Raw genomic sequence first — 14,715 nt, forward strand, 5'->3', positions numbered from 1 at the left:
GATGATTAGAGACACCTTTATTTTTTATTAATGACATCAATCACTGTTTTTCCACGTGCATGTCCTCCTTCCAATTTCAGAAAGGCCTTTGGAACATCAGCAAAAGAGAAGACTTGATCGATAACTGGTTGGATCTACAGAATAAAGAAGCGTCACTATGTTAGGAATAAAATGATTTAGCAGATCATGAGCACTCTTACCACCTTCACACTTAAAAACCTCCCCCCTTCCTTTATGCAGTTTTGAAAATATTTAAGGCAAGGTTTGCCAAACTGCTTGTAGTCCTTAGCTTTTACCTCTTTCCCAAGGCTACCTCTGCACGTAGGAGAAAGTTTTGCTGCTGTCTGCCCAAATTCTGAAAAATCTCTTCTAGCACAGTTAAGAGCCCTAACCTGGGCCCCTAACAGAATTGCCGTGCAAGGTTGTAACCCTGAAAGTCTGTTAAAAGCTGACAGACTTTATGTTGTCCAAAATGATATACTGAGAAAAAAGGTGAATATTTGTCACATTTCCAAACTCGTTTTCATGTTACACAAGAATTTTCAAAGGGTCAGATGTTTTAAAGATACCTATGAATCTAGTGCCCCTCTGCATCAATATATGTCTCGGTACCTTTAAAAGACTTGGCTGCAAATGAAGTACAAAAAACCCACTGGCGTTTGTTGCTGAATCATTTAGACACTTGAAAACTCAACCACTGTGTATTCCAATATATATAGATCATTAAGCCCAGCTTGCATCAATTGGTATTTTGACATTAATTTTGTAGAGTAGCCTTCTGGACTGCTTCAGTGTCATCTCTAATAATGAAGGTGAAACCACCCTGTCCACCATTCCCATTGCTAACTCAGGAGCCAGAACGTCCTACTAGCATTTTCTTTTAGACATCACAGTACACCTATGGAGACAGAAAAAACCAAAACTATTTATTTGCTTCTGAAAAAAAATACTTGTCACTGCTGGTCCAAAAGAAGTCACCTTCTCCAGCATCAAGTTCTGAGCCATCCTTCTGGAGGCCAAACGATCTATATGCCCAACTCCTCCAAAAACCCTATCCTGAGGTGGGTCTCCTACCATAGGCCCCCTAATATCAATTCAGTGCTTACTCTTGCATCCCTGGACTGATCTTAATGCTCTTATCAGGGAAGGAAAAAAAAAAAAAAACTAACATTAACACTAGATGAGTCTGCAGCTAGCCCTTACAGTGATCAGACTTTAAATAAATAACAAAGACCCAAACACTACTCAGCTAGAAGTCGTCTTTTGTTAATTGTGTTACTGAAAATATCTTCAGGGTTTTCCCCCCTCAGATGCTAGCACACACTGTCTTGTGGAATACTTCAGAACTGGTAATTGCCCTCTCCTGCTAGGACGTGCGTTGCTTTAAATAGGACAGGAATAAAAATAAGTTGCCAACTTCAATGACAGGGCCTTCTTTTAAAAGCTTTACTTTTACCAGAGGGCAGGGGTATGTTTTCAGGCACGCTGCTTAGAAGGTGACTATGCAGCACTATCAAGTTTTTCCATATATGCCCGTTTTCCAATCAGGACTCTGACAACCTAACACCTGCCACAGCAGCTCAACAAATGCAATCTAATGGCTGTCAACCCTCACATGGACACATTTTTCTCGTCTTTGTTCATTTTCTCATTACTCATATGCAGTACGCTATCTTAAAGCCCAGTCATTGCACTAGGATAATTGTAATGTTTGGTTATGTGATAATACAAGACATCAGTAATCAGACTGTTCCTGATACACTGCAGTATCTCCTAATCCCGTCACTAGGAGTGTGCATTTTATTCTTTCAAGGCAAGCCTAGCAGTAGTGTGAAATTTTACATTACATAACTCAGTTCTGATTTTAACTCCTTCAACAAAAAGGTTAGAATTAGCATCTGATTCACTGAGAAAGCAATTGTGCAAATACATATTCACTAAGTACCTCAAACATGCCATGCTTCAGGGCACAAGGCCGGGTAATTTCTTCTCCCCCTATCTCTATAGACAGACCTCTAGCAAAGTGAGTAACAAGTATCAGAGAAGCCAGAAGGATGCTGTGCAACACTTTCTGCTGCTCAACTGGGGAAGAAACGCAGGGCAGAAATGGCCAAGGTCAAGGCAAAAAGCATGCCTGGCCAGCACCCAGCGCAGAATGGAAATGCTGTCTCTGGCATCGGCAAAGTCATGGCCGTGGACCCAGGGTAACAAAAGCACTGAATGAGGTAATGTCTTTTGGGTAAACTGAGCATTTGAGTAAACTGCAGCTGCTGTGACTAACAGCAAGAGGAACGTGCTGCCGATCAGCAGTGACTTTTCAGGAAGACCCACCATTGCTTTAATAGCAGACGCTTGGAAAAAAACAGGAAAATTCAGTAACCTCGTTGAACCAAGCACAAGTGCAGTACTTGAACAAGTAGTTATTAACAGCAGTTGCATACAAATCTTTGCTTCAGTTGAGAAAACAGGCATACAGAAACTCGGCCTACTGGAACATGCACACAGATGACCCTAGCAGGGCAAGCAGCTGGTAGGAGAGGGAGGTGTTAGGGGAAGAAAGCAGTTCAGCAGCCTGGGATTGGGAAGCACAAGCGACTCCAGGGAAAGGCAAAAGGTAATTTCAGACGTGAGCAGTAATTGAGAAAAGGTGAAAAAGAAGACTACTACACTTCGGTATCCTGCTGCCTTCATTTATCATAGGGTGCAGCTTATAACACTGACAGAGCTACACATATTACGTCCTCAGCCTATTACGCAAAGTTCAAAGCATCACATTTGGAAAGTGGTGAAACAGATTCAGAGGCAGCCTGCATTCAGTTTAACAGTTCAAAACGCCATGTGTATTGCAACAACCAAACCCTCAAAGCTCATCTGCTACGCTGATGTAACCCCTAGTTCCAGTTTAACACTGGCTTTAGGCAATGCTACAGAGAGACGTGAATACTAAATTGATGATCCTGACAATCTAGAGCATTAAACATTTTATCTGGCTGGCTGATCAGTCCCATTGTTTGAATAACCCTGAAAGGGCTGACCATGTCGCAGCACAGTGATTCACTCAGCCTTTGCCACAATCCACTGACTAGGGTAAAATTTCTTCCTGTGAACAGACAAACAAGTAGGGGAGCGTCTGCTGTTTGTTGAATGTGTGATAATAAACGGAGATTAACTGGATAATAAAAACACTGCCTGTTTACAGCCACACATCAGTTCCTTGCCAGAGGACACCTATTTGTACAGGGAAAGGGATTAAACTAAAGTCTGGGAGAGAAAGGATTATACGCGCCCGCATTGAAATGTTTATCTGAAAACAGATGGGGGCTGAAAGATATTTTCTTCCTCTTCATTCTCTCCAACACAGAACATACTATAGAAATGAATCTCAGGTCTCTCAAAATGAACTCATGTGTTGGGAAAAATAAAAAAGAGTAATTGCTGATGCTGATTAAGGCTATCACTACAGAGAGCACTGAAGTGATATCCACAGCCAGTCCTGCTCTGAATGCAGCAGGCTGTGAACAGAGGCAGGCAGGAGTAGACTGGTCAGCAGGAACACGCTTCTCCCACTATTGGCAAATTCAAGCCCTCCCTTGGAGGTTTCCATTTCTGTGCTAGCAAGGTCCTGGTTTGAATTTATTAGGCGGGTAAGGGAGAGGAAAAACATGAAGGGAATGAAGGCGGCTTTGACCCTCCTATTAGCATGTTGTTCCAGTTAGTTTGGAGCTGCTTCCTGCCACTAGGGGAGAGCTAGAGCCTCAGCGTTCTTGGGAGAAGAGAGAAGACCCAAACTCACAGGCTTAGCTCAAGAAGGAACAGAAACAATTACCCTTGCTCCAAGGGCAGTGACAGTGCATTGGCTCTTCCCAGTGTTTGTAAAGGATGGCTGTGTCAAAACTGCAGGGCAGCTGTGCTTTGCAGAGTGCCTCCCTGCCAGCTGCTGCCTCTCAGTACACATGCTAGTTATGTCTCCGCTGCAAGTCTGGTCATCACTTGCACGCACGCTTTGGAAAAGGGTACTTGCACGTCCACACAGTGAGAGCAGAAACTTGCTCAGACAGATCTCAAAATCCTTTTGAGGCCTTTTTTAATGGAAAAGACTAGTCTGCCATTTTGGCTAACCAAGCAGAAGATAGAGGCTCTCCTCCTCCAGGAATGACCAAGCACCATGCCCGACTGTGCTGCGTGAGCCAAGGTACAAATGCAGAACTTGATACTCTGACCTTCAGCGAGTCTCCCTTTGATGAAAACCAGAGGTCTGCACAGCGGTTGTTACAAAGAACAGCCTCTTTCCTGTAACTAAACATTTAGTTATTTGTACAGCACTTTATAGTCATCTCACGGAAAAAAGCTCATCTTTGGGACACCGCTGCTCCTGCCATTTCTCTCCTTTAGCTGAGCATCTCCCTTCCTGCTGCATTCAAGTCCCGCACTCCTCAGGTGTTAATCCCACCCCTTTCTTCATCCTTCCCTTCCCTTAAAATGGTATGCAACAATGTGTGCTGAGCTTCATACTGCTATCAGTAGGTTTTACAGTCAACACTCATGGAAGACAAAGATTAAGGGAAGTTCCTGTCCTCTGGAATGGCTGGCTCTGGCCACATGTTCTGCGGGTAGCTTTGCAACTGCAGGGTACTATATTTAGATGAAGTTATATTTCAGAGAATGTGCACGTTTTTCCAAGAACACATCAAGGAGACCACGTACTTGATATTTCTGGCCCACAACTCAAGTAACTCTTACTCTGGAAGTGCCTAACAAATAAAAAACAATCAAATACACAAGTAAGGGGAATGGTGCAGTGGTTAAGACACCGGAATGGAAGGCAGGAGTACTGGGATCTGTTCCCACAGTTCTCCTACAAACAACTGTATTACCAGGGTTTTTTTGTTTGTTCATTTTTTAAGCCAAGGTACATTCTTTAATAGCAAGCACGCAACAACAGTCCACAGTAACATATGAGTATCATCTACAATTATTAAGAGGCAAATCCCAGTTAGACTGGCTATGGTTCAGAGGGCATAGGGGGCTTTAAAATTTCTAGTTCATTAGTTGTCCCTGGCTACAACATCAACAGTACAGTGAAGAGTAGTAAGAAACTGGAACCAGCCCAGAAGTGTAGTGTGTACCAGGCTAGTCAAGCTTAAATCAGTAGAAGTGGGGGAAAAAAGTCCTGGATTTAGTTACCTGCTGAACCATGCTAAAAAAAAAAAAAAAAAAAAAAAAAAAAAAAAACCTATTAACCAGAGGAAAGAGCAACCATCTCTTTTGGAATCCTCCAGCGGTCGTGTTCATGGCAGCTGTCCTGCTACTTATGCTGGAGCTGGTAGTTAAACCTAACTGGGGCAACACTACCATATAAACAAGACAGAACAGTCTTTAGGACAGTTCTACTTCATATATATGCTTTCCTTCTTGCTAGGTTTACTGATATTCCCCCACTCCTCCCCCCCAAAAAAAATCCTGCGTGACCTGCATCTCCTCAGGTCTCAGCAAATTAAACTCGGATGAGCTGTTTCATTGACTCCACACTTCACTGTTGTGCTGTAATTGTTTGCACATAGTTCCCACCTACACTAGGAGACTAGAGCTCAGAACACTAGTACTGACTTTCCACAGAACATGCAGTAGCATCAAGCTGAAGCAATGCATTTGATTAAATGCCTAGTACCTGCTGAAATTTTTCCAGATCTCACCATGGTTTACGGGAACTTACATATTCAAACTAAACCCTATCTCTTCACGGTATGCAAGATTTCCATTAGTTTTCACAGGCATTTTATAATGTAGTCACACAGCACTTTCACTAAGACCATGAGCAAGCTACATCATTTGAAAGAAGAGGAGCAAATGTGTTTTAATTAAAAAACAAAAAATGTTTTTTTTTGGTGGCCATAATGAGATGTAGATAGAGGCTCCTTTTAAAAGAGATAGGTCTGAACAGAGCGCTTAGTAACTTCTCCTTGATCAGTATCTCTGGGCTCTAGCCAACCAACCTGGCAAGCAAAAGCACTGCAACAAGAAAGCACAAAACAAGAGAGAGAGAGAGAGAGAGAGAAAGAGAGAAAGAGAGAGAGAAGGAAAGGAAAGGGAAAGAAGAAAAACTGAGGTGTAGAGGTGTAAGCTTTTCAATTCTGCATGAAAAGTACAGCCATCTAAAGCAGGGCAAGGGACTAAATGGAGTGGGGAGAATGACTGATCTTTAATCAACTCGGATATCTAAGTCTAGAATCCTTACTTCTTTTATAGGCAGGGAGGATAAAACAGATACCTCAGATTTTTAAGAACTTGCAAAGGCACAGCCACAGGGGTAAAGACTGGAATTTCTGCAGCGAGAGCCATATCTACAGATGCCATATTTGCAGAATATTCAAGGGCTCAATATATTATGTGAGCTGTTTGATATTCATATTACACAGATCAGAGAAATCTCCAACAATTGGGCACAAAAGGCCAAGGAAAAAGTTACTTACAGAACTGTAACAAGGTAAGGGGAAAGCAACCGGTACACATGGGTCAGAATACACAGTCAAGAAGCTTTGATAACCTATGCTAGCAAAACAAAGGCAAGCCATTTTAAATCATGGCCGTCCAAACAGCTCAAAACCCAAGTAATGTCAAAGGAGATGACCATATTCATTTGTGTTATTTGCTTCCTGCACAGTAAAGACTAGCAGTAGAAAACAATTACATTCTACATTTTAACAGGAAATCTCAGAGGACAGCATCCAAAGATGGATAAGTGACATTAGCCTTCATTAGCAGACAGAGAAATCAGGGTACAGAAAGATTATGCGATTTGTACAGCACCATACAGGAAGATGAGAGCAGAGCCAATGAACAGTGAGCATGTCCTGTCTTCCAATCCACAAAAGTAGGCCTCTAAGTCCAAAGCATCTATAGTGTCTTCGGCAAAAAGTATAACTGATACTACTAACAAAATTACATTAATATAGGCACGCAATTGCTTCTCTTGTATGTCTATGTGCTGTAACATATACCTAGAAAGGAGAAACAACACAGAATGATCTATTAATTTCACGAGCACAGACTTCACTTCTTGCCTTAGCCCTCCTTCTGTGAAATCAACTTTCACTTGGCAGCCCATCTGATGCAACTTTTCTCTGAAGGAGAGAAGCCAGCAGAAATACTGCGCGCATATGCTTACAGCACAATTAAAAGGCACCTAATTAAAATGAGAATTTCAAATTTCTTTTGGGCTGCACATTAACCCACACCCTAACAGTCTAGCAATAACATACGACATACGTAGGCTCAAGAAACTCATTAGTATAGTAAAGGGGAGAGCTGCCTTCCTCCACTAGGCTTTATAATAGGCAAAGTGCTCAATTACAAGTCACAGGTTTTCTACAAACCTACACAGCATGTATAACTTGGTGTATTTTCCACCAAGGACCAAGCAGCACATCATTAGTAAGAAACAAAAAGTTAAGCATTAAGCAAGAAGCAAAAAACCAAGACTGTCAGTCTTGTCAGTTAGGTTCACAACACTTAATCACAAGTACATCAAACTAGTCTCCGATGAGCCTTTCGGTTTAACCCGGCAGCAGCGGCCAGTGATGATGCTGGCAGTCTGCTGGCTGAAGCAAATTTATGTCCTGAACCAAAGGCTCTATTGATTTTAGTTGTCTTTCGATTAGAACCTTATAATTCATAAGGAGTGTTCTGCCACGGAAAGAGATCCCTAGCTTCTGACATGCACTTCATCAGCTAATTTGATGGAGCCCAAGTTAAACCAACCCTTACAGGCTAGTAATTAACTGGCCGAGTGCAACCTGCAGCAGGGACATCACAGCAGTTTAGAAAATAACCAGTATCTCTAAGATGTGACAAGGAAATATTTGTTTTTCTCCTTGCCCACTGCTGTTCCAGCAGACTCTAAGCCCTTCAGTCTCTTAGCAAGATGCTCAGCAGCAAGACAGGGAAAACAGCTCATGGGAGGAAAACAGCACTGTTTTTTTTACAATCCCCAGATTTGTGTTAACGTGCAGGAAGTTAAAAAAGGAAAATGATTCTCCTTCCTCCGTGCCATACCAGCCCCTCAAATCCCTTCCTTCTCCACCCCATTAAAAAAGACAGCCCTGCATAAAAAGGAATCTGTTTAAAAAATAGATTTCCTTGCTGCAAAACTCATCTGTGTGAAAACCAAGTATCTTTAAACAAAATGACCTTTTTGCTTATCTGTCACCTGCCATTACTGCTTTTGCAAAGGAAAATTATGGAACACGTTGGAACACGTTAGAACCAAAGATCTGTGTTTTTGCAAAAGGACTAGAAGAAAAAAAAAAAAAACGCTGTCAAATCAATATAATCTGTATCTGCTTCAGGGACATGCTCTTCAAAGCTTCACTTTATGTAACAGCATCTCTTTAAACCATTAGCTCTTTTTAATTACCCTCTTTTATAAGTTTATCCCACTGATCACAACAGAGAATCCCCCCCCTCATGACTTTCCTGAAAAACGGCGCTCTCTCTCTTTTCCAGCAGCTCCCCAATTGCTGTCATAGTCACATCTCACACAATCCCAAAATTAAGATGTCTGTAACGGGAAGAACAGACAATTCACTGAAATTTCAAAATAACTACATCTGAGTTACTCAAAACTGTATTCACTGAAAACTGAGAAGTTCAACTACATGAGCACACTTCGCTAGCTTCCCCAGTCTAACTCACTTTGTTTTTAACTTCTCATTTATTGCACTAATTCAAGCATCAACAATTATTCATCACTTAATTATGGAAAATAATGATGGACCTCCTCCGGTAGCTCTCCTCTGTCCTTTTTCCACATACCCACTCTTCTGAACATATATGATCTGTCCATTAAGAGAACTCCTATATCTGCACAATAAAAGGCATACTCTATTAACATTCATCTAAATTTAACACATCTGGGTCTTATACAATACTTTTGTTAGCATAGGTGCTTACAGCATTTTACAGAATAGAGTAAAATACTGCTAGAATAGTGACTATACAGATAAACAGTCTGACATTATGACCTGTTTTTCCAGGTACAGAATAGAAGACTAAGCAAACATCTTTATTCTCACGATCATCTTGCAACAAAAGGAACATCAGGACATTCATGTATATATGACGTACATTTTAAATGGCATTACAATTCACCTGCCCAGATTACTGGGCAAATGAATACCGATTCGGCTCTATCGCTATTGCATAAACAGATGTTTCCCAAGAGGCTTTCACGGGCATATTTCTGTTTTGCATACAAAGTAGGAGCAGAACACAAAACAAGTTGTGACTGGCTAAGCATCAGGACAAATGGTAAGCACAAAGACAAGGACATTTCTGTTTCTTAGTCAATTGTAATGGACTAAAGTGTGACTGAACGAGACCACAAGATGAGAAGCTTTTTCTAGGGTCTCTTTCTAGACCGCGGATAGAGCCTAAAGCGCTGGACATAGTGCCAAGCAGAGCGGTATAAAGCTGTAGCCAGGAACGCTCTTCGCCACTGCTTCTTTGGTGCGATGGTCTCTCTTTATGGAGTAGGTAACTTTTTAGGGAACACAGACTTTCCATTGGCTGTGTCAGCAGCACCAAGGTGACAACGCAAGGTAGGAATGACTGAATTTGGAAAGAAATTTACCCTGGTCAGCAGCACTGAGGAGGCAAATACAAGTAATCAGGCTTCAATCATGACAGAAATTTATTTACTTTCCCCAAACTGTGGAACTTGGTGCAGAGAGAAGGAGGAGATGAACACTCAAACTGGCTTGGAACAATCTAAACTTTTCTAAATGCGCACAGATTTTGATCACAAAGAAGGCCTGATAATTCACATACTAGAATTAGCAGCAGTCAGGACAAACTCTGCTTTCCTCCTCTACTTAAGACAGAATAAACAAAGATTAACAGCAATTGTCCACATTCTCTGTTCTGGGGATTCTGTCAATATGAAATCTTCCAAAAGAGAACACTGCCAGGACCTACAGCACTACATACTCCACTAAATGAACAACCAATTGCACGCTCTCTCAGAGATATTTTATAACAAGCTCAAACCTGAAAAGATCAGAAAAGCAATGGCACACTTGCCTCTTTGAGTAGTGGACTTTGGGAGAAAGTCATGGAGTGTCTCAAAAGCTTACAAACGCTCACAGTATTTCAAGTCACTGATAAGTGCGAAATTAGCACAAACACTATACTCCCAAGCAGTGAAATAATGAAATGCAAGTTTCCCTTCACCACTCTGCCAATGCAGATCATCCATGACCTGCAATAACCTGAACATCCTCCTTCTGTGTACATTATGCACAGGACTCCTGATCATCCAGGCTAGGGAATTTTGCATATGCAAGAATACAGTCATGTTCACTCTGACCAAATGAACCATACTAGGCCTCTAAAAACACATTATTTTCAACATCAGAACTGATGCTAAATGATTCCTATTGGCACAAAAAACAAGCACCGGCCATTTTTTTCCCCTCATAACTTAGCTTGATTTTTAAAAAGAGGTAGGGCAGGGAGCGAGAAGGCAGAATGTTTTTAAGGACTATCAACACCTAAATACCACATCAAAGGCCAAAACTTAGAGCAAGATGGCAAAACTGGAGCAAGACAATTCTCAACTTTTTCTCCTCACTCTGAATCTCATAACATTTTATTCCTTAATTGTGAATTATAACATTTTACAGTCAAAGCAGCACATCTTCCAGCACGAAAACCTCAAATAACCATTACTGACATACCTTTCCAGAATCAACCAGTTCTGCTATTTCATCCAAACATGGGCCACTTGGCATAAAAAACGCCCACCGATAATGAACTCCTTTACATAGATGCTGCAAGAAAAAGATCACAGATATATTAAAAAGAGAGAAAGCTGAAACAGGAACTAAAAGTAATGACAGAAACACCAGAGAAGTATTTAAGCAAAAAACATGGAAATTATTCACTAGTGTCTGAAAAAAATGTCACCTAAGCATGTGGATTAAATGTACAGACAGGGGTGTTGTATTACCACAATAGGATCAGGGTGAATTTTGTGCCTAATTGCACAAGTCAGCTAGTTGAGAAAAACAACGACCTTGTCTCTGCAGCTAGAAATAGCATTATTTCTTATGTAAGAGAGAAACGGTGCAAAGCCATATGTTTATACACATTCACGGAGAGGGCTGAATAAGCCTAGCAATGTGACATTTAGAACTTTCCACCTGAGTGTCACTGATTAAATTTTCCACTATCACATCTGCCAGCCATCACCATCTGATGACAGTTGGGAGCTCACGTGAAAAGCATTTTAGGAAGATTTCACAAGCACAAGTCAATGGCACCTCCTCCGAGAAAGTCATTATAGGAATAAGAGCCTTGATTTTTCAAACGCAACTGACATTTAATGCATGGCATACAATGCTTCTCATCATGGAAACATGCAAACTGTTGCACTGAAAAATACAATTACATGATTTATTTCCAGGCTTCGTTTTGTTTTGGTTTTGAGCTTTCATTTGAAAGTATTAGCATGGGACTCAAAAATCTCACTCAGCCATGCCATTGCAGGAATATCACGGCAGCTGCTTAAAGAGCATTCATTTGGAGAGCAAGTACACATGTTGAGAGAAGACAAAGAAAAGTTCCAAGAAGTCTCACTGTTCTGGCCACTGCGAGAATGTTTCAAACGCCACTTAGTAGAACAAAAAAACAAAAAACAAAAAAAAAAATCAGTACTGCCATCCAGGCATATGAACATGAAAGATGAAAGACTTTTTATCCACCCTCAACCACTTTTATTACTCTCCGGTGCTGGAATAGGATGAAGAGAATCAGTCATGTCACAGTGTTTTGAAAGAAACCCTGAGCAGCCTGAAGCAAGTAGCAAAATTACCCTGAATTCAGTGAGGCAGGAATTTGCTCTGCTTACACTAAAACACTAGCTGTCAGCAGGACTCACTAGGATGCCATATGGAAAAGGCCACACTGAAAAGCACAATGAGGAATCAAAACTTCCAAACACCCCAAACTATCACATATACTAATCAGCACCACCCCAATATATTTCTTCTGAGAAAGAAAGAAGGAAACAATAAAAATGCATCTGAAGTATGCTTAATGATGTACGAGGAAAATAAGATAGAAGCCTCTAGACGAGCCACACGATTAGCATCTAAGCCACAAAAAAAGCCACAAGGTACTGCATAAAAAGTAAAATTTACAGGATTCTGTCAAATACCTTTACAGTTTTGGAACCAATAGTGACTCCCGTTCGTAGCATGCCATCAGCCACTCCAAGTCTGTCCATATTGATTAAGAAAGGTGTTACTAAGGTAACATATGTTGCTCCTGACCATTTCCTTAGGAGATCTAGAGCCCACTTCTCAGTGGATCCACCAACGTTATCTAAGATGAAATCAAATCTGCAGACATGTAAAGAACAGGCTTAAAAATCACTGTATGGGAAAAACAGATCATTATTAAGCTAATCTATTTTAGAAACTGGCTGTAGTTTACATTTCTACTTGTCACTGCAATGGATTAAAATAATCCGCCTGCAAGGAAGTAGAAAGAAAGTCTGAAGACCTTCAACTAAACCCCAGCCTCACTCTACAAAGGCAGCTAAATTAACAGGTTATTGCTCATTCACTGCACAGCAGACACAAGCTACCTGGATAACTTAAACTGCTCTTAAACTCCAAAAAGCTGAGTTAGATGCACAGGTACATTCTATAATTTGTTGAAAGATTTCTAGAGCTCCATCTCCTCACTGCTCCCACTAAGGCTACTGAGACTGTCTTGAGATCCAGTCCTAGACATTTTACTAATATGCTATGTGCATGTAAAGTAGTCAGGACTCATGCCCTGATTAGGAACATCTCCTCTTCATGCTTTGTTCTCATGAAAGTCAGTCCCAGAGGTCAAACTTACATAAAGTATTCTACCAACCTCTACCTATCCCAACTTTTCTGCAACCTAAATTCCCAGCTTCGCTTTTAAAGGCCTTTTTTGATCTTCCTATTTGTTTTGGAGCTCTTTTACTCTTCCTCATCTACCTAAGCAAAGTAGAACATAACAATGCAAAGAGTCCAAAATCTCCTCTCCATGGAATGGATCTGCGTAGCCTCTGGCAACAAGCAGCCGTTTTAGCGTTCCTTTTCATTATCGCAGCATGTGAATCTGCCAAGGCTGAAGGGGGCAACTGAGAGCAATGCATCTATTCTGTTAGATGCACAGTTTATTCTCAAACACCTGTAAATTTCCAGCAATCTCCAAACAGCAATATATACATGGGTCTCATCTCAATAACCTACAAATAAGAGGGAAAATACTTTATGCAAACTATGCCAAAGAGTTCTTATCTCTCAGAAGATAGTTTTCCTGCACCTCTTCCAGCAGTGCAATTTCATGTTACAATTCAGTCAGCCTAACAGCTAGCTGCCACCAAAAGAGAAATTAAAATAGAAAACTAATGCTCCAGAAAAAAACTAGCTCAGCGTGGGGTCTGAAGAAAGTCAGTACAACTGCGAAGAGGGAAGTAGGACCATCCCTCCTGCTAGTAGCTACTTGACAGATTGATTAGCTAGGTCATAAAACTGTACCCTAAGACAGTGCTGGGATAGCTCCTCAAACTGTCTCTTGCTAAAACGGGTGTTTATCATTTAAGGTGCTGAATAGCACAAAGGCAGATTTAGCGCTGCTTGCAAATTGGTAAGTTAATTGCTGCATAGCCTGCCTGTACAGACACAGCCAATACCCTCAGCCAATAATTGATCTCAGCTCAGCTAACAATTGCACTGTAGTTAAAGGGCACGCCTGCTTAGCACAGCATCAGTAAGATTCTTTTATTAATTAAACAGTGTCCTTCTCTCTCAAAAAGCTAACTCAATCTAGCTAAAAAAAATAATGCAAATACCATATGCAAATACAAGTCACAGTAGACCAAGTTTAAACATACAGAAAAGTCACAGAAGCAAAAAGAATTTCAGTTCTAGGGAGAATCCCCCAAGCTACTTTAAATTTAAACTGCTACGACGAGATATAATATGATTAGCTATCAGAGTCAGCCATACTCAGTGTCACAGAAGAGAAATTTACTCCCAGCTGTGTTGTACACTGGCTAAAGGACCTTGGGCAAGCCACTTAACTGCTTCAGGACACAGTTCTTCCTTCCAAGAGATGAATTTTATTATTTACTAACCTCACACAGGATTCCTGAGATTTTAATTAAGCCATGCTTTACAAGCACTCTAAAATCCTTGGATGGAAGCTGACAGAACTGTTCAAATCAGTCACTGAAGAACTGCATGTAAAAGTGTGAGCTTGCTTCCACAAACCTGATTAACTGACTTAATCTTGCAATGAAACCTGTGCTTGGGATGCTCACTTGGCAAATTACGTTAAAAGTGCTTGGATGAACTTACTTTAGAAAGTAAGGCTTTCAAATGGGGAAAAACAAAAAACAGAGCCTGACCGGAGTCAAGTAATCAAAAGGCAAAAGGACTGACTGCCAAGTCCTTCATCTCAGTATTAAACACCACAAACACTTACAAAGGTAACGTTTTAAGTCGCTCTTCCAAATTTCCAGATTTGTAATCAATCACATCATCCACTCCAAGCTTTTTCATCAGAATGATGGCGTCATTAGAACAAACTGCTGTAACATGAGCACCCCAGGCTTTCACTAGCTAAAAACAAGCACCAAAAAAGAAAAAAAAAATCAATAACCCAAGGTTTACA

General features: G+C 40.9%; 1 protein-coding gene across 4 annotated transcripts in view; it reads right to left on the reverse strand.

Moving 5' to 3' along the window:
• RTN4IP1 (reticulon 4 interacting protein 1) overlaps positions 1-14,715 on the reverse strand; it is a 25,867-nt gene continuing 11,152 nt past the window's right edge. For 2 of the 4 annotated variants that reach the window (XM_068937942.1, XM_009676920.2), the window contains exons 6-9: positions 14,527-14,663; positions 12,215-12,398; positions 10,734-10,826; positions 1-134 (exon numbers count right to left, since the gene is read on the reverse strand). In XM_068937942.1, coding sequence (XP_068794043.1) covers positions 18-134; positions 10,734-10,826; positions 12,215-12,398; positions 14,527-14,663 — 531 coding nt within the window. In that variant the 3' untranslated portion in view covers positions 1-17. Of the gene's footprint in view, positions 135-741; positions 899-8,415; positions 8,558-10,733; positions 10,827-12,214; positions 12,399-14,526; positions 14,664-14,715 lie in introns of those variants that run through there. The other 2 variants (XM_009676921.2, XM_009676923.2) reach the window with 2 other exon arrangements.

Source organism: Struthio camelus, chromosome 3, assembly GCF_040807025.1.
Source record: "Struthio camelus isolate bStrCam1 chromosome 3, bStrCam1.hap1, whole genome shotgun sequence".
In the NCBI taxonomy this organism is placed as follows: Eukaryota; Metazoa; Chordata; class Aves; order Struthioniformes; family Struthionidae; genus Struthio; species Struthio camelus.